Consider the following 26,881-nt stretch of genomic DNA (forward strand, 5'->3'; position numbering starts at 1 on the left):
CTTTCTATCTTACTCCTACGGTGTCTAAAGATGGCTCCTCTGAACCAACTTTCCTTTTTTCCATTCCTGGACTATGCTCTTTCTTGATACCCTTTATCCATATTTCAGCACCTACTTAAACCCCACTGTATTTCTGGGAAGTTGGAAGTAATAGTCCATTTCAGCAGTGAGTGGGACTCCTTGCCCTGCAGAAACTACCACAGCAGTGGCATCCTTGGTACGTAGAGGACTTGAGTAGGGAGCATCATTATCAGACAGCAGAGAACATGTGGATTAATTATCTATTGCTGCTTGAGAAATTATCCTCAAAACTTAGTGGCTAAAACAAAACAAACATTATTATCTCAAGGTTCAAGAGTGGTTTAGCTGGATATTTCTATCTCAGGGTCTTTCATGAGTTTGCACCACCTACCTTGAGGAAGGTTGCAGCATCTGAAGGCTTGACTAAGGTGGGGGAATCTCCTCCTGAGTTCGCTCATGTGCGTGTCAGTAGGAGACCTCACTTTCTAGCCACATAGGCCACTCCATAGGGCTATTTCCAACATGTCAGCCTGCTTCCTCCAGAGTGAATTATGAGAATGAGAGAACCAATAAGATGGAAGTCCCAATATCTTTTATGAAGTAATCTCAGAAGTGAGATACTATCACTTCTTATCATTTATTAGCCAGCCCTAGTATGATGCAGGAGGGAACTACACAACGTGTGAATACCAGGGGCAGGGATCACTGGGGCCAACTTAGAGGCTGACTACCATACTTGGGCAGGGACCAGGGTGGGAGGAGCAGCCAGACTTCTGTGTTTGCATCTTAGTTTATGTGAATGATGTAATGGCAGTTGAAAAGCAAGTATATTCATTCATTTGGTCAACATTTAGGGGGTGCCTACTCTTTGCACATTGCAAAACTGATGCTTTGCAATGTGAAATATATACAATTGGTACATGGCAGCCCAGGTGGCATTTGTCCTCAGTACTCTTCCATTACCTATTAGGAATTCATTTAGTTACTCATTCAACAAACTTTTTTTTTTTTAATTAAGTTTTAAATGTTAACTCCAGTATAGTTAACAGACAATGTTATATTAGTTTCAGGTGTATGATATAGTGATTCAATAATTCTATATATTACTCAGTGCTCATCATGATAGTGTGCTCTTAATTCCCATCACTTTTTTTTTACCCTTCCTCTCACCTTCTGTCCCTCCTGTAACCATCTGTTGCATCAAACATTTTTTAAACACCTGGCACATGCTTCTGTTAGTACTTAGTAATGGGGTCCTAGAGTCTCAGTTCTAACAGAGCTTCAATTTTCCCACATCAGTGTTTTTCCTCTTAAGTATCCAAGACATTCAGAGTGACCACAGAGTGCCCTATAGCTCCTTTCAAGACAGACTGTAAGCAAAAGATTGTTGTCTTTCATTGCATTCTCACAGGGTCCTAATCTTTGGTAAACTTAAACTAATAATGATATTTCCTCCAGGGAGTATAATCCAAATATTTAACAATCCTTGACAATTGGGTGCCTAACAAGAATGGGAGCAGCCTAAACAAGAAGCAGCTCTACTAGTATGATGCATTTTGCTGAAATCCAGTCCAGTTACCCTCTGAGAGGTCTTTTCTAGCACACCTCTAGTCATGGTAGAAAACTAACTGTGACTCTACCTACTCATGAAGTTGTCCGTAACAAAAGTTATAAGAAGGGGCCCTAAAAAAATTCCTATTTGCCAATTCTAGGGGGGGAAATGTAGGCTATATATTAATGCTCAGAAACAAGAAGTGTAGGGAAGGAGTGAGTTCATGATGATGGATTGATGGACCAGAGCAGGAAATACAAGTTGGGTAAGCTATTTGTTATGGATACCAAGTTTGAATCTTAGGGGAGAGGACTTGAGAACATCAGGAGAGATCTGTTTGTAACACTGGGCTCAAGTTAATGTGTCCTGAATTTCATCAACTCGAGAGCCAAACTGCTGATTTCAAATCCCAGCTCTGCTACTCACTAGCTGTATGACTGTGGGAAAGTGACTTAATCTCTCTGCACTTCAGTGTTCTCATCTATGTAGTGGGGTTGATTGAACGAAACCAACCTTATGGGGTATTTGTGAGCTAGTATATGTAAAGTGCTTAAACTATGCCTGGTACAAATCAAGAACACACTAAGCACTAATTCTTATTGAAGAAATTGAAACAATGTCATTAACAGAAAGAGGTCAGTTTCATTCACTGCACCAATATTTATTGGATATACATATAGCAATGAACCTCAACCAACAAAATCCTTGTTCCCAAGGTACTTGTATGTAGAGGAGGGAGGGTGGGAAGAGCAGGGGAGAAACAGAAGACTAAAACAAACAAGTAAAAAATATATTATTTTAGATTTATTATGATGGTCATGAAAAAAGTAAAGCAGAGTAAGGGTTATAGCAAGTGCTGGGGGAGAGAGGTAAAGGGAAGAATGTTCTAGAGATGGGAAATTGTTAAGTCATAAGTATTTACAGAAATGTTTGGTGTGTTCCATAATAGCAAGGTGGCTAGTGTGGCTGGAGGGAAATGAGAAGGGGGTGAATTTTTACAATGTGAGGTCAGAGGGGTCTTGGTTGAGGGTGGGGGGGGGGGTAGATTACGGGCCATGCAGCCATTGTAAGAATTTTGGGTATTGCTCTAGGATGGGAAGCCACGGAAGGTTTTGAGAAGAGGAAGACCTATATTTTAAAGGACAACTTAGACTATTGTGTGTTGGGATGGTGGGGGAATGGAGGGATAGTAGGTAAAGGAAGTAGCAAGATCAGGTAGGAGACTATAGTTGAGAGATGATGGCAGCTTGGACTAGGGTATGAGCTGTAGGGAAGGAGGTAGGAAGAAGGGGATACATTCAGGATATATTTTTGAAGGCAGAATTGACAGTTTGCTGATGAACTGGATGTAGCTTGTAAAACAAAGAAAGGTCAGAAATACGGAAGCTCTGTGAGGAGAGGGATTTCTTTTTTTTTAAGATTTTATTTATTTACTCATGAGAGACACAGAGGGGCAGAGACACAGGCAGAGGAAGAAGCAGGCTCCATGCAGGGAGCCCAGTGTGGGACTTGATCCTGGGACTCGATTCTGGAACTCGATCCTGGGACTTGAGGATCACGCCCTGAGCCCATCCTGGGACTTGAGGATCACGCCCTGAGCCCATCCTGGGACTTGAGGATCACGCCCTGAGCCCATCCTGGGACTTGAGGATCACGCCCTGAGCCAAAGGCAGGCACTGAACTGCTGAGCCACCCAGGGATCCCTGGATTTTTCTCTTTTACTTAATGTCATATTCTAACCAAGTAGGCAATGCCTAGTACTCAACAGATACTCCTTTTCTATTCCAATTCTAATTTGTATTATGTCCTCAATTTCTTAAATTCAGTAAATAATACACAGCAGTTAAAACATCTACAGATAAATGAAATGCTACAGCAATCATAGTTTCAGCAGTTAGGCAGTGAAAACTTTCCCAATTCTTTCACTAAATTGGAAATTGTCATTACTGCATTCCTAGCCACCAGTTGCCAATGACCAGGACTAAAAACCAACTTTGATACTTTCTGTTACAGAAGGGTACTTTGTTATGAAATATTCATTATAAATAAATGAAACCCATCTAATATATATCCGAGAATAAAGAGTAATCCATTGTAGAAAAGCATAGACACCTAGAAAACAGGGATTCTGTTAACTATCCTCACCAAACCATTACAAAACACAATCAGGAAAATGAAAATGTCAAAGTATGAAGATTTAATGAGATAAAATAGGTTATGCAGACATTTAAGGAATCTATGCAATGTTCTATTTTGGTCATATACTAATATTAAAAAGCAAATTTTCAGTATTACATGCATAAAATATTGCTTCATGTGAGAGGTATAGGTGGCTATCTAACCGATGATCACATGCTAATTTATAATCCTCCAATACATGTTTTTGAATTTAAGGGTAATGGGTCCTGTTGATATTCTTGAGTGATGCATAGAAACAATACCCAAGAATACACCCACTTTTTACTCAATGGTTATTTATGGAGGCTGGAAGCCAATACCTGTCTTTGCCAATTTTCAGGGATGTTATAAAGTAATATTCCTCAAAAGGCATTTGATAAAAAAAATTTTCAGTTCTGGACATATGTATGAATCTCGACTTGCTTCTGTCCTCTGGGGTCTCACTGCACGGATTTCTTCAGGCTTCCTGAGTTGCAGGGGACTTTCTGGGGGCTATCTTCAGCCTTTTGTAGGCTGGATACTTTTGCCACAAAAAGTGACATTCCCTATATAGGGGTGTTCTAGGAGGAGTAACAGCAATCATTTGGTAAGAGGAGCTAAGGGTGGAGGTGGGGGGAAATTCTGGAGAAGCTGAGCTTGCTTAGCAGGCATAGGTTTTTTGTTTTGTTTTGTTTTGTTTATTTATTTATTCCTGGGGGTGGGTGGGGGGCAGAGACACAGGCAGAGGGAGAAGCAGGCTCCATGCGGGGAGCCCGACGCGGGACTCGATCCGGGGGCCTCCAGGATTAGGCCCTGGGCCGAAGGGGCGCCAAACCGCTGGGCCACCGGGGCTGCCCCGTTTTGTTTTGTTTTAATGGTTATTTGGGGTGAAGATTACAGGGGAACGTAATGTCACCCACAGCATCGCCACTGTTCCCGTTGCCTTTGGTGGGGCTTTAAGGCAGGTCCTGGCGGCCCCGGTAGCTTCTCCTCCTTTCACCTCTCCCCAATACCCCGGGGCTACATGGCCTGGAGCTCCTGGCTACCCGCGCAAGTTCCAGGCCAGGGGCAGCCAAAAAAGCAGAAGAATCTTGGTGTTGCAGTGCAGGGGAGTCGGGGTCAGCGTCTGCGAACTTTCCAGGCTAGCGCGAAGGTGTCCCATCCCGGGTGCATGCGGGCACCGCGCGTCGAGTTCGGGCCAGCGTGTCCCCAGGGCCAGTCCCCGAGGCGCGCTCCGCGGAGTCCTCGGCAGGCGCGAAGCCCAGGGCTGCAGAGCAGGGGCGCCAGGAGCCGCGCCCAGTCTGGTCTTTGGGCGACTCCCACCCCCAAGCCAGCATTTCCCTTTAATGCGCGCTCCCGTCAAGGTCCCCGCGTCCCTTCCCCTCACGTCGCCTCGTCAGCCTCTGTTTCCCTGTCCTCGCCCGGCTCCGCCGGTCCTTCCCCGTGGGACGGCCCTCGCCCTCGCCCTCGCCCTCGCCCCCGCCCCCGCCCGCCCGCCGCTCACTCGCGGGACTCAGCTGTCACTTTACTTTCCCGCGCCGCCTCCCCCACCCCTGGCCAGGCCGGCCGGGCGGCCCGCCCCCCGCCCCCCGCCCCCCGCGCGCGCGCCCTCCTGCCCCCGCCCCCTCGCGGCCACGCGCCGGGAGGGGGCGGGGCGGAGCGGGCTTGGGGCGCAGGGAGGCGCGCGGCGCCGCACGGCCGACGTGGGGCTCGCGCTCTCGCGGTCTCTCGCGGGCGGGCGCGCGGGCACGCGCACTGGCGGGCGCGCGCGCGGACGGCCGGGCGGCGGCGGCGGCGGCGGCGGCGGCGGCGTCTCACGGAGGCGGTGGCTTCACTTTCCAGGACTCAGGGGCGGCCACAGCGGCAGCCGCGGGCAGCAGCCTTGGGAGCCGGAGCTGGAACGGCCGCGGGCGGCGGCAGCGGCGCTGAGGGTGAGTCCGGGCGGGCGCGAGCGCGGCGGGGACAGGCGTGGCCGGGCTGCCGGGTGCGTGGTGACTAGACCGTCTGCGGGGACACCCCGTCCTCGGGGCCTCCCAGCGCCCCCTCCCCCCCTCGCCTCCGCAGCCCTCGCTCCGCGCGCTCGGGCTGGAGCCCGCGACCTGCGCGGACGCCCCTCCCTCAGGTACTCGCCCGGGCCTCGCCGGTGCTCCCCCCCCCCCCGGCGTCCCCCCTCTCGCGGGCGTCCCCCCCCCCCCCAGCCTCGCCTCCACGTCGCAGAGCTTTGCTTACCGCTTGCGCTCTAGTTCTCGCCTCCGTTCCCCGGCGTGCCCCGCTCCCCGCGCCCCCTCCCGCGAGCCTCCTTGCCCCGGTTTCTCGCCCTTTCCACCCCTCCCCCTTCCTAGTCCTCTCCCTCCCCCACTCCCCCCCCCCCCCCGCCGGCCCTGCCTGCCCATCTTCTACCCCCTTCCGTTCTCGGTTCCCCATCCCTCGCCACCCTCCCAGCCCCTTTCCTCTCCCAGCCGCATCCTGGAACTAAGTCTTTGCAAAAGTACTGGATAAATGTCACGGTGGAAAGTGCCCGGCTTGATCTTTTGCTATTTTCCCTAATTGCATAATTGCTGCACATGGTGTCTCTGCTGGCGAGTGCCGGGTCTGGCTCCCCCGCCGCCGCCGCACCCGCGTGGGCCTCCCGGAGAAGACCCGGCGGGGTGTGTGTGTGTGTGCCCTGGTGTGGAGTGTGTGTTGTGGCGGTCTTTTGTGAAGCCTAGCGCTTGTCACAGTTTGGAGCCGAAGCCCATTTTTCTCTGGTCTCTTCTCTGCAGCCCCCACTGGCCTGGTTTGAAACTGGATTCCCTCTGCCCTCCTCCCTCCACTTCTCCCCCTCTCTTCTTTCATAATGTTTTGATCCTTTTGCCCTTTACCATTTCTAATGAAGATAAAGCGTAGCTTCTTGTGGCTTTTTTTTTTTTTTTTTTTTCCCACGACCAACCAGAAATATCCAATCCATCTTCCCTTAAGGAAATTAAGGCCGCTTTAGAAAGACAGCATCCTGTGCTCGGTGGCTGTTAGACCTATTTGCATGTTTAAAAGATTCATCGTTTTGTATTGTGTATTCTTGAGAGTCTACTCAAATATTTTTATTTAAAAGTACAAAAGGAAGTCCCAGGGTTTACCTTCAGATTAGCTAGCGGTTTGGAAAGATTTTAAGCTCGTCTTGGTGTTTTTTTTTTTTTTTTTTTTTTAATCCCTGTTTCTTTAAAAAGTGTGTTTCTGAATATGTGATAATTCACTCTGGACCTTGGAATTTAAATAATTGTCTCAGCGATTTGGGTGCTCTGACTCTTTACCGTTTTGCATGTGGGTTGATGCTGATGATGGAGTGTTTTCATATAAGGTCATACCCCATTTTATCTCCCCCAGAACATAGCACCTTTTCCTTAAAAATTGTGTTTTATTTTACATTTTGGAAAAGTTTAGAAGTGTGAGTAGGAAGACAAGATATTAAATGACGGAATTAAAGCATTTTCCTGTTGTAAAAGCCCAAATGAACATTTGCTTTTGCAGTTTTATACCATTACCATGAGATACAGTTTTAAGGCTTATCTGGACAATAATTGAATTTATGAACTGACTATAGTTGCTTTTACATTATCAGTTATATTTATAACCAAATCATTTCATTTTTTATAGAACACGTGAGTTTCATTTACTTACTATATTGCTGATAGTTAGAATACATAGAATACATAGCTAATGCAGGCTAAATTTGTGTGTTGAAGAAGGAACAGTATCTAAACTCTAAATATAACACATTGAGGAAAGTCTGTCTTCCTATTTTATGTTTAGAAACCAAGCTTTACTTTGAGTTCAAAATCAAAATCTAGGTTTAAATGTCTTCTTAGCTTTGAAATTATCATTGAAGAGTATCCCTATGTTTATATAACTGTGGAATTTATCTTCCTGCTAGGTTAGGTAATTTGATCAGATTCGCTTATTAGGAATTAATCTTAAAGATAATTTTAGAATGCTGATTTAGAGGATAACTTTAGAGTTTTAATTCATGACTTTCTTCATTTGTACTTCAGAAAGACGAAACACCAATTTTATACTTACACCTAATTAAAATGCTTGTAGATTGCTTTTTCTTCATAAAAATTAGTTGCTACCTAAGCGGTGCAATAAATTTTTTCCAAAACTTTTCTCTGTAATTAGGCATTTAAAAACCAAAATCTGGAAATTTGCCTTACTCTTGATATTTGAAAAAAATACGAAAACTTTGTTTTAAAAAGTTTCTGTAGAGGTTATTAGTGGTCTTAGATGAATTTATCACCTGTAGATTAAGATTTGGATGAAATAAAGTGTCTGAGGTCAAAGTGGAAATAATTTTTTTCTTTATTGTGAAACTATAGAAATTATGACTCTATATGAGTTTATCCTTTTATAGCAAGGAGCCAAACTGAAGCCAAACTGAAGCCAAACGACTTATTTATATAAAGTTCAAAGATGTGAAGACATGGATGGATGGTATTAAGAGTTTAGAGTAGTGACAGGAGAGATGCCTATGCTCTGTTTCTTGGCCTGGATGCTGGTAAAACATGTGTGTTCAGTACATGACAATTCATTGGCCAGCACTCACCATTTCTGTACTGTTGTATGTTTATGTTACACTTCAAGAATTTTTCTTCAGGTGAGGTTTTCATCTAATACTTATCCTCTATTGGTTGTCTTTTAGTATCCACGTATTCAGTACTTCTCCATTCAGTTCTTGATTCGTCGATTCTCTTAACTCTGTCAGCCAAACACAGAGACCCAAACCCATTTCTTAATAACTTCTTTATGGAGCTATAATCCGCATACTGCAAAACTCACCCTTTAAACATACATAGTATACTAAATGGTCTTAGTATATATCTACAAGGATGTGCAACCATCACAATTAGCTGAATTTAGAATATCAGCAGCTCCTCAAAAAGAAAGTCTGTATCTATTAGCACTTACTCTCCCTACTTGGATATTTTTAAACCTTTTCTTTTAATTAGTAATCTCTACACCCAACATGAGGCTCAAACTTGCAACCCTGAGATCAAGAGTTGCTGCTTTAGGAATTGAGTCAGCCAGGTGCCTTATAACAGTATTTTTTAATAGTTCTCTAGAGGGACTAGTTTTGATTTTCTGGTGTTCTGAAGCAACTTTTGAAATTTGTGTTTCAGATTATGGCTCAGATTGAATCATTGAGTAATCTTTCAAATAATTATATGCCCATAGCATATAGTTAGTATGCAAAGGTACATAAATAAAAACATGAAGAAGAATGTGTGTATACACACACACACATATAACTGTACGAATGTATGTATATATAAATGTATATACTATGTGTAATGTAATATATAACTGAAACTCCAGGCATACTTTATTAAGCTAAAGCTCTAGGTTCAGTAAAAAAAAAGAATTTTATTTCATTTAGGTTTCTATATTTTTGTCATATAATGGATTGCTTCTGGTTTAGGATAAATAAAATGAATTCTCACTCAGTTCACATTTCTTGAAGTATTGCCAGCAGCATTTTGCAATATCTAAGGACCTTTCCCTGAGAATTGTTCTCTTTCTCACTTCCCATGCACATCTGCTCTAACGTGCTCTTATATATACATACTTATTAGGTTTTAAACTTCTGATATATTTTAACTGAAAGAAGTAAGCTGGAAAAAAAAATCAATGTTAAATCCAAGGGTAAGAATTAAAGTGAAATAAAATATAAAAAAAGCTAGAAAGATGTTAGGACTGTTAGAGCTAGACGTGAAACATACTGATATAAAATTTCAGTATTCTATTAAGTGACTTTAGTGCTCATAAAAGGTGTCACAGCTGTGGAGACTGATGCTCTCCATTTACAGAATAGGTACAAGAGCAGTCAGATTTCTCTGTCAGTGTGTTTCAGAGCTGCTTGTACAGACCTCTTTTTGTTTGGCATGGGGGATGGGAGCCCTTGGAGTTGAGAAGGGTGGTGGTGGTGTGTTTGTGTGATGTCTTATTGAAGGCATTCAGTATTTTCTGTTGACTCTTCACCTCTCTGTGCTTCCTGATTCTTTCATTTCTTACATTGCTCTTTGGTTTGTCTTACCATAAAAATTTCAGTCCATTAAAGATTTGTATTATGAAATCATTTTGATTTAGAGCAAGCTGTAAGTTAAATCTTCGGTGATGATGAATTTTCATCATCAACTAGCTATATATTTAGACTATAGTAATAAAAAACAGTGCTTTATTTGAGGTATCTTTTATTATTAGGTGGTTATTAGGTGGCAGTAACATAGTGAGCGCAAGGCCCTTCAGAGGCTGGGCAGTTGATTTGTCAGTTTGGTTTTGAATTGTCCGTGCACTCTAAACTAGTTTGGTCATAAGGGATAAATTTATAGAAATCAAACTCAGAAATTGATTATGATGGAATGACAGTAGAGAGGAGATATCCCTTTTCTCTTACTAGAATTGTTTGTATTTGCTATACAGCTTATAGCAGCTACTATGTATCAAGGTATTAAAGAAATTGAGTTGATAATCAGAGCTGCTTGGGAAGCATGAACTCAGAGCAAAGGGATTTTTTTTTTAAAGATTTTATTTATTTATTCATAATAGAGACAGAGACAGAGACATAGGCAGAGGCAGAAGCAGGCTCCATGCCCGGAGCCTGACGTGGAACTCACACGTGGAACGTGTGATCCCAGGACTCCAGGATCACACCCTGGGCCAAAGGCAGGTTCTGAACCTCTGAGACACCCAGGGATCTCCGAGCAAAGGGAATTTGAAAGCCTCTGTAAGGGATATTTTATCCAAGACTAGGAAAAAAAAAATAAAAAGGAGTCCTTCAGCCTCTCAATAGTCTCCATTTCTTGTGAAACACAGTTGCTTGGTATATTGCTCGATCAATGCTGACACCATCATGTGGTTCAGTTTTTATTTAGAATCATGCGGGCCTCTGTGTTCTTTTGTGTTCTGCTGTTATCAGAAGATAAAAATTGACTAGTTTGGAGGGTTTTAGCTGTAGTTTTCAGAATATTTAGAATTGTACACATCACCCTTTTCTAAGAATATTTTCATCACCCCGGAAAGGATACTTCATACCTATTAGCAGTCCTTCCCCATTTCTCCATCATTCCTAGTTCCTGGTAACTTCTTAATCGACTTTTCTGTCCTCGAATTTGTCTGTTTTGGACATTTCATGTAAATGGAATCATACAATTTGTTGTCTTTTGTGACTGGCTTCTTTCACTTAGCATGTTTTCAAAGTTCATCTGTGTTGTATGTAGTATGCCCATATTGTACTTCATTCCTTTATATGGCTGATTAATATTCCATTGTGTGACTGTATCACATTTGGCTTACCCATTTATCAGTTAGTGAACATTTGAGTTGTTTCTTCTTTTTGGCTTTATGAATAATGTTGCTATGAACATTTTTAAAAAAATATTTTATTTATTCATGAGAGACACAGAGGGAGAGGCAGAGACACAGGCAGAGAAGCAGGCTCCATGCAGGGAGCCTGATGTGGCACTCAATCCCAGGTCTCTAGGATCACGCCCTGGGTTGAAGGCGGTGCTAAACCGCTGAGCCACCCAGGCTGCCCAAACATATTGTGTATATATTTTGTGTGTTTTCACTTTCTTTTTCAGTACATTTTGGGAGAAAAGTTTTGGCAGCTCCCAAGGGTGATTGGTAAATGACCACTGTCTTCATTTTATATTAGCTTTACTTATACTAGAAGTCTCATTTTTCTATTCTAGAGGTAGTCCTCCCACAACTCAGTAAATGATCTTTCATTTTTAATCCAGGATCTAACATGTCCACTGAGGCACAAAGAGTTGATGACAGTCCAAGCACTAGTGGAGGAAGTTCTGATGGAGACCAACGTGAAAGTGTTCAGCAAGAACCAGAAAGAGAACAAGTTCAGCCCAAGAAAAAGGAAGGAAAAATATCCAGCAAAACAGCTGCTAAATTGTCAACGAGTGCTAAAAGGTACCTCAATTATAACCTTTTTAGTTTTAGTGTTAATTTACTGTCTTAAGCTCTTTCTGTTGTATTTAATTATTTTTCTGGGATGTGGACCATGTAATTCATGGATTTTTCTTCTCAGTAATACAGGATAATGAGTAGGGTTCTATTGAGATAGTTGTTGAATGATGTGTATTTTCTATTCTATTAGTGAAGTTAGAAATGCTGAATTCTACAAATATATCTTGATTTCATTATATTAGGCAGTGGGTCTGTCTTGATACAGATTTTTTTCTCTAGACAATATCTCTGGAAGGTAGATATTTGAACGATTATTGCTACATTAATTGCTTATATTGAGAGAAATCTGCTTTAAGGTTGTTTAATCATAGAATATCTCTTGGAAAATGATTTAAAATCAAATGACTACAGTTTTTCCTGATTTTGTGATTTAATGTTCTTGTTTTGTTCTAATACCTTTTAAAAAATATCAAATAGGAAGTATAATGAAAGCATTCCGTAAATATTATGCATAGTGGAATGTCTGAATGTTGAATGATAGCTTTATGTTTTATTGGGTAGTATGGATTAGGGGGTCCTTTCCCGAAGACCAAAAACCATTATGGTCTAGTAGACTTTGTTTACCTCTGGCCTAGTCAAAACACAGCATCAGGAAGAAACTTCTCTGGCCTCCAGGTGAAACATGAGCTTCTAGGGAGAGATGTTGGAGTGATAATGAGTCGTGCGCTACCCATTCAGGGGACTAGGGTAATGGTCCCCTTCCCAGAAGTGTGTTGCTGATCCTTGATTTTTGTTGAAGGAGTTGTGTGCATATCAGATCCCGGGTCTTCAGAATTATGCCCTGGGCTGAAGGCGGCGCTAAACCGCTGAGCCACCCAGGCTGCCCTTATGAGAGATATTATATGTATCATGTGTGAAAGTGAGGATTGCGTGATTTTTTTCAAGTACATGTATCTTTTACCTCATTTTACTACAGTGTGTAAAACAAAGCATAGATTATATATTCAAACCTAGTCCTCTTCACGCTTTTAAGTAGGGGATAAGATGTAGTTTTGAGATAGTGTGTGTGTGTAAAGAATCCAAGATAGTGCCCTATTGGCACATAATAGAAGTCGGTATTATTGCATTGGTGAAAGTAGAAGTATTGTCTGAATTGCTTCTTTGCGGAGGGAATCCCTTCACTGACAGATTCATTCTTGTGAATCTGTGATTTTTTTTTTTTTTTTAAGATTTTATTTATTTGTGAGAGAGAGAGAGAGAGAATGAGCTAGAGGGAAGGACAGAAAAAGCGGGAGAGGGAGAAGTAGATTTGCTGCTGAGCAAGGAGCCTGATGTGGAGCTGAATCCTAGGACGCGGAGATCATGACCTGAACTGAGGGCACTTACCAAGTGAACCACCCAGGTGCTCCTGAATCTGTGATTTTAAATTGTGATTCATTACCTTCCTCTAGAAGGTCTCCAGGTGGTTTTTGGGTGACAGTATCTGAAGTGACTTACTCATTTACCCTGTGTTTTAAGTATGAAAATACTGCTTCTCTGCTAATTTTTTTTTTTAGTAAAAGCTTAATTCTTCACTCTTCCTTTCCCCCAGTTGAGTTGATAATGAAGTTATTTTATTTTTTTCATCTTTACTTAAGTTCTAACAACAGAAAATAATTGAGATTAATGAGGGCAGACACCCACATCTTTTAAATTCATCATTCTATCTTACAGTGCCTACCATTGGAGGATTACAGTCTTTACTTATTGGTTGCTTTGGATCTTCCATGGATATTAAGATCCCAGTACTAATCAGAAAATTCAAAGTTAGAAGTAGTTTCAAAATAGAATTCTGATTTATTATTGTTAATTGGTTTTTATTCAGATGAGTAGTCATTTCCATATAGTGTCATTTTATAAGAGATAGTTTATCGGAAACAGTGCCGAGTTTGGACTGTAGAGGTGAGGTATCAGTTTGATTATAGGTTCTGGCATTTAGTAGCCCTGTGATCTTAGATACGTAATTTAACATTTCTAACCCCGGGTTTCCTTTTCTGTAAAGTGGAGATAATAATAGTACTATTTTCATAGGACTGAGGACTAAATGTGATAAAGCATTTATTTGGTATTTGGTAAGGTCTCATACACTGATTCTGTCATTTATAGACTTTTGCCAGTTAGTCTTGTAGATATTTTCCAAGTTCACTTGATAGACTTTAGGAAAATGAGATACATGGTTAACCTTTGAGGACATAGTGCTGTTGTTAAATTAGAAATAATCAGATGCTGTGATTATATGTCCTTTTTTTTAAAAAAATTTTTTATTGATTTATGACAGTCACACAGAGAGAGAGAGAGAGAGAGAGAGAGAGAGAGAGGCAGAGACACAGGCAGAGGGAGAAGCAGGCTCCATGCACCGGGAGCCCGACGTGGGATTCGATCCTGGGTCTCCAGGATCGCGCCCTGGGCCAAAGGCAGGCGCCAAACCGCTGCGCCACCCAGGGATCCTTATATGTCCATTTTATAGTAACTCAAGAAAAGCACTTTGAGCATAGGTGCTCAGTTGCATGAAATGTGCTATCATTGGGGCAACCTGGGTGGTTCAGTAGGTTGAACATCTGCCTTCAGCTTCCTGATCCTGGGGTCCTGGGATCAAGCCAGCTTCAGGCTCCCTGCTCAGCAAGGAATCTGCTTTTCCCTCTCCTCCTGCCCCATACCCCTACTTGTACTTGTTCTCTCTTGCTCTTGCCTTCTCTCTCTCTCTCAAATAAATAAATAAAACTTAAGAAAAATAGAGAAATATGCTATAATTGAAGAACTAATGATATTGTATAGAAACATGTTTTCTTAAAAAAAAAAATCCCGAGTTTTCAAGTATTTATGGAAAAGTGGTGTAGGGTAAACAGGAAACATTTAAGTGGGTATTATATTTTGTAAACAATGGTATAAAGTAATTTCATCTATTTTGAGTTAAGAGGAAGATTATAGTTACATTTTTGATCAGTTTTTGTTCCGTGGTAAGAATTTGTTTCTTAAAACATTGCCATGCTCTTAGCATTCTCTTGATATTGTTTATATCACTCTTGTTATATTCGCAAATATGTAGTTAGACTGTGTCTAGCAGTGACAAATTTTGATGATTTTATTAAATTGACTAGTCAGTTCAATAACTATTTTGATGTTGTCATTGAATTCACTGTACTGTTTTCAAGTGTTGACACATCTGTTAAATGTGAATTTTAAATCACGTTTATTCCAAATTAACTTTGGAGTAGACCTTGTGATTGTACTGTGCATAATATAGTGTTTTAGGAATGCTATTTGGTTTTAGAATAAATTTTTGTTAGGTTGAAGCGTGGATTCCAGTATAAACTTATCATATTGGCTCTAGTTTTCTACGTAAGAATGAAGTAGTACTCTTTATAGATAATCTTTTGTACTTACTTAATCTTCTTGATTTTAAATTTGCATGTAAAAACTTTTTAATGTTTCTGAAATCAGGATGCATCTTACAGTTGATGTGCAAAATCGTTTAATTGAAGGTATCTTAAAAATCACAGATAATATGGTGTGTATCACCATTCAGAATTAAACTTTAGGCTTATTATTTGCAATTACTCTCTTTTCTAGGTTAGTTCAGATACTACTTTGAAATTTAAAAAATTTAGCAATTAATGGTGTGATGTTTTTCTTCCTGAGAATAATTCCATTTTCAAAGGTTTTGAGCAGTTGATTCAGTTGGTTAGAATAGGAGTTCTCAGGTGACCAAAGAATACAGTCCATAGAGTAATATATAGAAAGTCATTTTGGTGGGATGAAGTTTTTTTTTTTTTTTTTTAATAACTCTTAAGAAAATACCTTTGTGAATTCCCATGTCCCAAATATTCATGTTCTACTTGGACCTGAGTTACTGAATTTTCTTTAACCTGAAGTGTGTGTGTGTGTGTGTGTGTGTGTGTGTGTGTGTGTGTTTAAACCTGTCGGTACTTACATACTGCTTCATTTTTCTGAACCATTAATCCAGTATGTTGATGTTAAAATGAGTGCTTCATATCTTCTCTATTTTGTATAATTTTGGTGTCATACTCTTCAATTAAGTCTAAATGAATCATGATTGTTATTTTTCTTTCCCTCCCCACACTCCATTCTTTTTAGCAAATGACAGTCACATATGGTACTCTTAGCATTCCTGGAACAGTTATGGTATTAGGTTAATTCTTACAAACTGAAATTTAGTTTGTATTTTGCTTCTGACTTCTCTCAGTAGCTATGTGCAATTCCCGACTTCTGTATCATAATAATCACAGAAGTGGCATTACTAGATGGAAATTGGGAATTTAGGCAGTTGTCTGGTTGACTTGTCTAAAGAAATAATTTTGTCTTAAAATTTCTGATGAGAGAGAGGTCTTCTGTTTGTTTGACTTAACAAGATAATTGCCTGTCTTTCATCTTACCTCAGTGTACAATTATTAGCCTTAGTTTCTTTATATTTTGAATGGGAAATGATAAAAGAGTAATACTTAGAGAATTCTGTGAGATTTATTTAATTCACTTTTAATAGACTAAGATCATCATGTGAAAGGTATGCTGTAAGTGTGAATTATTGATACCTTTTCATTTTTCCTCACCCTAAGGGACAGTGCCTGAGATAGCTACCTTCCTTGCCCCACATGTCAAGACTGAGAAACTTAATACATACCAAGATCACTACTTTTGAGATAGAATTGAATTGCTGTCATTGAAAGCAGCAGGACATCTTGCAACTGTTTAAATAGCAATTCTTTGTATAATCTTCCCTGTCAAGAGAAATATAACCATTCTTAGGTGTGGCACAAAATACATTTTAATATATTGACTCACTGCTTAGAGTTGTCAGATTTATCAGTAAATTGCTTTTTGTACTGAATAATTAGATCTGGAATTATAGACATCTGGAGGGGTTTGAGTTCCATTATAGAATTATTTGACAGAAAATTAAGATTTATCAATTTTTTTTTTTAAAGTAGGCTCCATGCCTAGCATGGAACCCAACACAAGGACAGACTCATTACTGTGAGATTAGGACCTGAGCTGAGACCAGGAGTGGGACACTTGGCCTGCTGAGCCACCCAGGTGCCCCTGATTTATCATTTTTTTAAAAAAGATTTTATTTATTTACTCATGAGAGACACACACACAGAGAGAGAGAGGCAGAGAGAGAGAGAGAGAGAGAGAGAGAGAGGCAGTGAGACAGGCAGAGGGAGAAGCAGGCTCCATGCAGGGAGCCTGATGTGGGACTGGATCCCTGGTCTCCAGGATCACGCCCTGGGCTGAAGGCGGTGCTAAACCGCTGAGCACCCAGGCTGCCCTGATTTATCAATTTTTTAAATCAAAAGAGACATTGTAAGCATAGAGCAAAAGGAGTTATTTGAAAATCCCAAAGCAATTCTTTTACGGAAAAAAGTTTTCTTCGACAGTTTAAGCTTGCTCTTTTATTTTTAACTTTTTTAAAAAGGATTTTGTTTATTTATTCACGAGAGACACAGAGAGAGGCAGAGACACAGGCAGAGGGAGAAGCAGGCTCCGTGCAGAGACTCTGATGTGGGACTTGATCCTGGGACTCCGGCATCATGCGCTGAGCGAAGGCAGATGCTCAACCGCTGAGCCACCCAGGCGTCCCTAGCTTTCTCTTTTAACGGGCTATTCTTTTGGTCCTCTTGATTTGAAAACAGTTTATGGATGTTGTTCATGTTTCTGGTGACTAATTAAACGCCACAGAGGGACGCCTGGGTCCCTACAACTACAACGCATCTTCTGTGTGTTGTCTGTAAGTAAAAGACTAATAAATTGCAGGAGCATTTACTATAACTAAATATTCACTGCCAGACCAAACAATTCTAGAGTTAGATTTCCAACAAGTCCAATGTCATAATCTCTGGAATACCCATTGAGTCATAGCATTAGGCCAAATAGAGCAAATCTTTTTTTTTTCCTCTTAACATTTATTACTTGATTAAAATAGTTTTGCATTTTAGTTTCCTTGTATTTGATCTATGGTTTTCTTACACAGGTGTTTTTCTCCTGGGATTTGTGATTGTCTTTCTTCCCCCACCTCCCTTAAATAATGTGTCTTTGTTATATTCTTAAGCCTTCTCAGTCCCCTCTTAGCCATGTCAACTCGTTTAATTTACACCTGTCTGCTTTGTCTTCTAGAAATACACTGAAATTTCTCATTTCCTTCTGTTTGCTCTTTATTCCTTTTTGCCTTTTCTGTGTTTTGCCTCCCTGCTCCTTCCGCCTGCCCCAGCTGGGTTTGTGAAGGAGTGGGAGGTGAATGCATGTATGCTCAGTTTGTTATCTTTAACCTGGACTTACTTGGTTAGTTTTGAAGTGCCTGTTTTTTGCTTTTGTATGAAATCCATCAAGGGTGTTCACCAATATCAGATTTTTGAGATTTCTAACTTTATGGGCTGTAAATGTTTTTTAAAAAAAAGATTTATTTATTATTTGAGAGGGAGCACCCATGTATGAGTGGGGGGAGGGGCAGTGGGAGAGAATCTTCCAGCAGATTCCCTGCTGAGTGTGGAGCCTTACACAAGGCTGGATCCCAAAACTCATGAGATCATGAGCTGAGCTGAAACCAGGAGTCCGACACTTAACTGACTGAACTACCCAGGAGCCCCTGGGCTGTATATACTTTATGTGCATGTGAACACATCATAGAATCCATATTAAAAGGAATCATGTTTTAAAGATAAAACAAAGCGTGGAATTTCTCCTCTTCATTTTATAGGACAGAAAACTGAGGCTGAGAGAGAATGCAGGTGTGAACAGTCTTTTTATCCAAGAACTCTCAATTAATGGCAGAGCAGAATTAAAATGAAAGTTTTTTTTTTTTTATTTTTGGCTTTGAACTTTAATATCTTGCTCAGCATCATAATGCCTCCCCAACCTTGAATCACATGGCTTAGAAAGTGAACATTTTATTAGTAGCATGCAATTCCTTTAGGAAATCGATGCCAATCTTTTTTGGAGGAGTCATGTCTATTTCTGTATTTTGGTTTGTTGGGTTGAAAAAGATGTGGAATGAAATTGAGAGTAAATGTTTTTGTTCATATTCTTATTTTTTAAGATACTTTAGTCACTATCATCCATTTACTATCACAATAATTACTAGATAGCAGGCATGTAGTTAGCAAATCCTCATATTTAAAAAGCAAAGGAGGGACGCCTGGGTGGCTCAGCCGTTGAGTGTCTGCCTTTGGCTCAGGGCGCGGTCCCAGAGTCTGGGGATCGAATCCCACGTCAGGCTTCCTGCATGGAACCTGCTTCTCCCTCTGCCTCTGTCTCTGCCTCTCTCTCTCTCTGTGTCTCTTATGAATAAATAAGTCTTTAAAAAATAAAAATAAAGTAAAAAGCAATGGAGACGTGGTTTTGAGAATTTTTTTGTTTGCTTTAACAAAGCCTATGTTTAATAATGCATGAATGATATAGTTAGATTGCTTATTCTTATAAAACAATGTAGCACTATTAGCCTTTGTATAAGGGGTTAGGTGCAGTTAAAAAATCAAAGTTGAAAAATAACACATGAGGACAAAAGCAGGTTTTTAAAAAAGTCCTTTTTGTATGAAGCTCATGAAGTGACATTCAGATGATTATCCACATATTGTTAGGATAGTTCTTACAAAAGGAATAGTGTCAGATTGGAAAGCCTCAATCTGCTCCAACCCACAGGCTTCAAGAAGGAATACCATTTATAGTTGGATAGCAGTTTTAGGTGTTGGAATGAGATCCTGATAATTCTTTCTTTACCAGTTGATTTGATCATTCAGAATGCTTGGATTCAACTTACTTATCATCCTTCCATCTTATGTGGGGGATGTTCTAGTGCAAATCAGAAGTTGGAATGATCCATAAATAATGTGGCAAAGGTATCCAATTTAAATTAGAAATTTTGGCTATTATCAGTGGTTCAAGGCCTTTTTTTTTTTTTTTTTAGATTTATTTATTTTAGAGAGAGAGCAGGTGAGTGGTGTGGAGGGGCAGAGGGAGAGAGAGAGAGAGAAAAGCAGACTCCCCAGTAAGCACAGAGCTTAAAACCAGGCTTAGTCTCACAACCCTGAAATCATGATCTGAACCAAAATCCAGAGTTCGACGCTTAACTGACTGAGCCAGGCATCCCAGTTAGATGAAGTTTAGTGTTTCTGCAGGCTGCATATACTGATAATGGCCAATCTTTTTACCCTTTGTAGGCACATTGCCAAAATCATGGCAGAAGTTATGGCTTGGTTGTTATTGTATATGATGATTTTTTTGTAGTATTAGTATTTCAAAATAAAAAGAATACAAATGGGAAATGTTTACAACAATTAGAACATTTTAGTGAACTATTAAGAGAGTGTAGACATTTTTTTTTTTTGAGAGTGTAGACATTTTAACATAATTTTGTCTTTATTTTAAAGAATTCAGAAGGAACTTGCAGAGATTACATTGGACCCTCCTCCCAACTGTAGGTAAGTACTTAGTGGATTTTTATTTGTATCTTTTGCACAAGGTATAATTAAATTGCTGGTGTGATGTACAGAGATTGTTATAGTTTGATTAATTAGTAAAATATTGTAGTTTGATCTTAATTGACTGTGGTAGACGGTTATTATTTCTGTGAAGAAATGGAATTCTTATGAAGTATGTTTGTGGAGATATAGTGGAGTTGCCAAACAGAGTAACACAGTAACAATAAGATAATGAAATTATAGAATAACAAATATAATTATCTTTTAGTGAAAGAGGTGTTGGGGGCTTAAATAATTTCTTTAATGATAGAATAAGAGTGTGGCTGAAATATTTGCTTTTTGATAATTCACTTGTTACCTTGTTGGAAATTGATTTTTAAAAAGTGCTGAAACATTAAATAGTGGTTTTTTATGGTTTACGTTATTTCTTATAGTCATCGGCTGTAGCTAAGAATGAGTGATTTGAGGCAGTGATGTTAAATTTAAAACACTCTCTCCTTTATGACCACATTCTTCAATTTTCTGGTCAGAGTTTACTTATAAGAAGTAAAAGTGCTTGCCTGGAAATGATTAATGATATAGAGGTAAATAGAGGATGCGGAGAAAAATAACCTTCTACCTTATACTGTATCTTGGGTCTGATGCAGTAGTTGGAAGATTGGCTGTTTGACTATTATAAAACATCTTTTTCTGTTTTGATATGAGGTCAGTGGTGGAACCAGGCCAAAACGTTGGAACCAGGAGTTTTCGTAGTTTAAATTGGTAGTCTTGTGGATTGAAGGTGAGAGAGCAGATTACAGGAATATGTTGCCAATATTGAATGAAGGTAGAATTTATTTTTTGGCATGATTCTGTTTTTACTGATCTTATTTTTATGTGAAAGCAAGGATAGCAATTCTATATATTAATGAAAGTGAAAATTTTGCAGATGGCTATTTGATAGTTGGCTAGTTGACAACTGTTTTGTGTAGGAAAAATTGTTATAAGGCTTTTTATGTTTGTGGTGAATCTAATGTGGTTCTTTACATGAGAGGCATATACAGTATATGCACTTGCAATAATATTCGAAGAATGGTTTATTCAAATAGAACAACTATTTCTTTGTTAGGTAAAACTGTTTAATAGTAAGCTTTTTTGTCACACTTAAGACTGTTCTATCAAAGGCTGTTTTTCAGATGGCAAATCATTGTTTAGGCTTTGGTGGCCAGTTCTTGGAAATGGATTGATTTGTGGAAAGACTGCAGTTTGAATGAAACCAAAAATCTCTTGTTTCTTATGACAGTATTCATTTTAATGGTTTGAATCTTTTTAAAAAAAATAGTTTTACCACATATATTATTGTAATCTTTTTACAACTGAATTGGTAAATATATGAACTTAATTTATATACTTATTTGCTTAAATTTTGATAACAAATTACTGGCAAAATAAACTGCTTTGTTTTAATGAGCTTTTTTAAGTCTCATTTTTAATAAGTGAAATCCACATATGTGTGATGATGGTTAGAGTGTTTGCAACTTCGTTATAAAATATATTATTTTCTAATATATTAGTCTAATTTAGTTTTGACTTATGGATAATAATTTCACTTGATTAAACCAACGTATTGTAAACATGAATGAAAACAGGTGTGAGGAAAGGAATTACATAATGGCCATTATTTAAATAAACTAAAATAATTAAAGCAGTTCTATTTAAAGTAAAAAAGTTTATATATAATATCTGAAATTTGGAGGTTTACTTTTTCATTAAGCCATAGTTAATAATATCATTATGGTTATGTAAACTATATAAATAAAGCATTTTAAAATGTGGATGTGATACATAATAAGCCCTTCAGAAAGTTTTGGTGCATCTCTTATGGGATGCCCAGTTAAGCAATTCTTGAAATTATCCAGGAGAAATTAGTATGTGTTTAAGTATTCTGTGAGTCTGTCATTTATGTTGGGAATATAAAGTCCTTCTGAATTATATCATTCAGTATAGATAGATATGTTTATGTAAGGCATTTTGTGGTATTGTTTTTTTCTTTCAGGTATTTGAATGAAATAACATTTAAGTGTTATTTTAAAAGCATCCACAAAATACTTTGATAATAGGTTGAATTATTTCTTCTTATAGGAAACACATGGCTACATATCTTTCAATTTTCTTTTTTTAAAGATTTTATTTATTCATGAGAGACACAGAAAGAGAGAGAGGCAGAGACACAGGCAGAGGGAGAAGCAGGCTCCATGCAGGGAGCCCGAAGAGGGACTCGATCCCGGGACTCCAGGATCATGCCCTGGGCCAAAGGCAGGCGCTAAACTGCTGAGCCACCCAGGTGTCCCTCTTTCAATTTTCATTTCACTTTTTCTTTTGTCTTTAAGGTAAAAATGCAATAATACAGTTTTTAAAAACTGGATTCAATTATCTTTGGTATTTTTTCTCTTACAGCCTGAGTTAATGTTTAAAAACAAAACTTTATATCTAAGAGAAAAGTTTCTGTTCATAAAATCATAGGGTCTGTAGGGCCATTGGCATAGAAAATTATATAGTTTGGGTGAAATTTGGTTGTATATTTAGAATATTTCTTATAAGTAGTAGAATATATTTTGCTTGGCTTCAACTCTTATGATGAATAACATAATTGACCCAAGACATTTGCAAAGGCTCTCTTCTGAGGCCTCTTCAGATCCATAAATGTTTTTGTATTGCTGGCTAAGTTGTAGTTATTGGACTGGAATTGCTCACTACCTCAGTTACTTGCATACTGGCTTAGCTGGATGGAGCCAGAAGAATTCTTGTTATATCCTTATAGAGTCCTACTAGGGTAGAATTGCTGCCCCTTGTAAATGACTATATGTCATGACTATCACGATTCTTCACAAATGTGCTAGTATGTTCATTTCTGTTTCCTTGATGCTAGTGGTAAACTAGGAGCTAGCTAGAAAAATATCCAAATTAAAATTAAAACTTTTGTCATCCAAAGGGTATTTTTTTTGGTATTGTTGTTCTTTTGCAATGTAGGGAAACTAAATGGAAATTCTGTCATTTTCTGATACTGCCCAAGTTTGTATTAACTGCATGAGAATAGAAAGGGTAGAGATTCTTACTACTTTTTAAAAGTAGAGACTATTACTACTTTTTGAAAGTAGAGACTATGGTAAAATGACTTGTTCGGATTTTGATTTTTGATTTAGTAATTGAGCAAGTATAAGGAGAAAATACTAGAAAAGAAGATGTAATTCAGTTACACTGGCTAGCAGTTTTCACTTTTTATTGCTGTTTGAATAATTTCACTGAACACAGGCTCTGCTTTACTTTAAAAAGAAAACTAGGGGATCCCTGGGTGGCTCAGTGGTTTAGTGCCTGCCTTCCACCCAGGCCCAGGGCGTGATCCTGAAGTCGCGGGATCAGGTCCCACGTCAGGCTCCCAGCGTAGAGCTTGCTTCTCTCTCTGCCTGTCTCTCTAGGTCTCTCATGAATAAATAAAAAAAAATCTTAAAAAAAAAAAAGAAAACTAATTGGCTTTATTGAGATGTAATTATTTATTTTTTAAAAAATTAAGAATTACTTATTTATTTATTCATGAGAGACACAGAGAGAGAGAGAGAGGCAGAGACATAGGCAGAGGGAGAAGCAGGCCCCATACAGGGAGCCTGATGTGAAACTCGATCCCGGGACTCCAGGATCATGCCCTGAGCCAAAGGCAGGCGCTTAACCACTGAGCCACCCAGGTGTCCCAAGATGTAATTTAAAGTAAAATTCAGTGGCTTTTACTATATTCACAGAATTGTGTAGCCATCACAATCAATTTTACAACATTTTGATCACCCCCAAAAGATACACTAAACCTTTCAACAGTCACTGCTTCCCCATTTCCTCCCAGCTCACCAGCTCTGAGCCCTAGGCAGTCTGTTCTGTCTCTTACAGATTTGCCTGTTCTGGACATTTTTGTATTAACGGAATCATATAAAATGTAGTCTTTTGTGACTGGCTTCTTTCATGAAACATAACTTTCATCGGTTCATGTTGTAGCGTGCATCAGTACTTTACATTTTTGTCTCTGAATAATATTCCATTGTGTGGATATACTGCGTTTTATTTATCCATTCATCAGTTGATGCACATTTGGGTTGTTTCTACTTTTCTGCTGTATGAATAATGCTGCTGTGAATGTTCGTGTACAAGATTTTGTGTGGACATATGTTTTCATTTTGGGGGGTTTATTCCTAGGAGTAGAATTGTTGAGTCATGGAGTAACTATGTTTAACCTTTTGGGAACTACCAGACTGTATTATAAAGTGGTTGTATCATTTTATTTTCCTACTAGCAAGTGTGAGAGTTCCACTTTCGCCACCACGTTGGCAATTATTTTTGTCTTTTTTTTTTTGATGATAATCATTTTAGTAGGTATGAAGTGCTACGTCATTGTAGTTTTGATTTGCATTATCTTGGTGAATATACTGATGATGATGACCATCTCTTCATATGCTTTTGGCCATTTTTATATCTTTTTTGGAGAAAGATCTATTCAAATCTTTGCCCATTTTTAAATTGAGTTGTCTTTCTATTGAGTTATAAGTATTCTTTATTTTGGATACAAGTCTGGCATAAGATATATGATTTGCAAATATTTTCTCCTGTGTTTTTTTTTTCTTTCTTTCTTGATACTGATCTTTGAAGCACAAAATTTTAAATTTGTTGTAGTCCAAATTACCTGTTTTTCTCTTGTTGTGTGCTTGATGTCACTTCTTAAGAAACCATTGCCTAATCCAATACTAGAAAGAAGTACACTTATATTTTTCCTCAGGGAAAGTTTTTAGTTTTAGCTTTTGTATGTTGATTCTGATCCATTTTGTATATGGTGTGAGGTAAAGGTCCACATTCATTTTTTTTGTGGGTGGATATCCAATTATGTCAGCATCATTTGCTGAAAAGACCTTGAATTGTCTTGCCATCTTTGTTGAAAAAAATCAATGGATCATCAATGTCAAGGTTTATTTCTGAACTCTAAATGTTATTCCTTTGATCTGTATGTCTGTTCTTATGCCACTCCTACACAGTCTTTCTTTTTATTGACACAGAGTCTTGATTACTGCAGCTTTGTAGTAAGTTTTGAATCAGAAATATTAAGTTCTCTGGTTTATTTTTCATTGTCTTCACTGATTAGTTAAGGTGTTGCCAGCATAGGAGAGGCCATGACTGGACATAAATCTTTTTTTTTTTTAAAGATTTTATTTATTCATTCATGAGAGACAGAGAGACAGAGAGAGAGAGAGAGAGAGAGGCAGAGACACAGACAGAGGGAGAAGCAAGGCTCCATGCAGAGAGCCTGACCTGGGACTCAATCCCAGGTCTCCAGGATTAGGCCCTGGGCCAAAGGCGGCACCAAACTGCTGAGCCACCCTGGCTGCCCTGGACATAAATCACTGTCTCACCTACTGTTGATGAGAGCCATCTAATAGCAGAAAATGTATTTTCCAGATCATAGTAACTGAAGTAACATTTAGAGAAAGTGTGTTTCGGTTAACAGTTTTCAAAACTGTATGAATGGAAGGCATTGAAATAGAAATCGAGGATAGCGTTTATATAGGAGTGCTCTGTAAAGAGCCTCTAGTGCAAAAATCTAATTATTGTCACGGATTTTTTTCTTTTTTTGGTTATTGTGGTAATATTTGGCATTTTTTAGCTTATCAAGGATTTGCATATACGATTATCATTTAGTCTTTTCAATTACTGTGAGAATCCTGGAATTAAGTAACTTGCTCACAGTTGTACAACTAGTTGATTTGGATTTAAACCCAGGTTTTCTGCTCTTTCATCCTTTATTGTTTTACATGTGTGACTAGATAGAAAAATTTAGTTTGTGGTTCAGTAAAGGAAAAAAAAATCAACATGCAAGGCAATCCAAAATATCATTTGTGGGATGCCTGGGTGGCTCAGCGGTTGAGCATCTGCCTTTGGCTCAGGGTGTGATCTCAGATTCCTGGGATCGAGTCCCACATTGGACTCCTTGCATGAAGCCTACTTCTCTTACCTCTGTCTGTGTCTCTGCCTCCCTGTCTCTGTGTCTCATGAATAAATAAGTAAAATCATTAAAAAGACACAAAGTATCATTTGTCCTATTTTGATTTATATTTCTGTATTCCATGAAACAGGTTTTTGTCTGAACATTTTGAAAAGTCATTTTTTGAGTGTAATGATTTCTCTCCCACACTCCCTTGTGTGTGTGCTTGTGGGTATATATCTTAGTATTATTATTACTGGCACTTGTTCAGGTAAAGAATTTCTTTATATTTGACAGTTCTTTTTTTTTTTTTTTTTATAATATTTTTTTTATTTATTTATGACAGTCACACAGAGAGAGAGAGAGAGAGGCAGAGACACAGGCAGAGGGAGAAGCAGGCTCCATGCACCGGGAGCCCGACGTGGGATTCGATCCCGGGTCTCCAGGATCGCGCCCTGGGCCAAAGGCAGGCGCCAAACCTCTGCGCCACCCAGGGATCCCTATTTGACAGTTCTTAACTCAGTGTTTGCAACTGTCTGCGCTTTTTAATGCCAAATTGATTTTTCCCAGTTACTCAGTCTGATTTTAGGTCACCTTCCCTTAAAATTTGTTTTAGTATTTATTGAGGGCTTAATATTAGATGTGTGCTAGGGCAAGTGTAGGCTACAATAAGATATCCTGGATATCCTGGTGTAGTTCCTAATCCTAGAAATCTGGTTATAGCTAATTGAGAAATAA

General features: G+C 39.1%; 1 protein-coding gene and 1 long non-coding RNA gene across 10 annotated transcripts in view; one reads left to right on the plus strand and one right to left on the minus strand.

The window, feature by feature from the left end:
• Positions 1 to 6,000, minus strand: part of LOC144293984 (uncharacterized) — a 34,476-nt gene extending 28,476 nt beyond the window's left edge. Inside the window, exon 1 of the long non-coding RNA XR_013361374.1 lies at positions 5,960 to 6,000. This is a non-coding gene — a long non-coding RNA (uncharacterized LOC144293984). The remainder of the gene's footprint in view (positions 1 to 5,959) is intronic.
• Positions 1 to 26,881, plus strand: part of UBE2E2 (ubiquitin conjugating enzyme E2 E2) — a 469,097-nt gene that overhangs the window by 95,929 nt on the left and 346,287 nt on the right. For 5 of the 9 annotated variants that reach the window (XM_077865379.1, XM_077865383.1, XM_077865380.1 and 2 more), the window contains 2 exons: positions 11,500 to 11,683; positions 20,101 to 20,151. In XM_077865379.1, the coding sequence (XP_077721505.1) occupies positions 11,508 to 11,683; positions 20,101 to 20,151 (227 nt within the window). In that variant the 5' untranslated portion in view covers positions 11,500 to 11,507. Of the gene's footprint in view, positions 1 to 5,501; positions 5,662 to 5,723; positions 5,853 to 11,499; positions 11,684 to 20,100; positions 20,152 to 26,881 lie in introns of those variants that run through there. The other 4 variants (XR_013361371.1, XM_077865378.1, XM_077865386.1 and 1 more) reach the window with 2 other exon arrangements.

The sequence above is a fragment of the Canis aureus genome, chromosome 22 (assembly GCF_053574225.1).
Source record: "Canis aureus isolate CA01 chromosome 22, VMU_Caureus_v.1.0, whole genome shotgun sequence".
Classification (NCBI taxonomy): domain Eukaryota; kingdom Metazoa; phylum Chordata; class Mammalia; order Carnivora; family Canidae; genus Canis; species Canis aureus.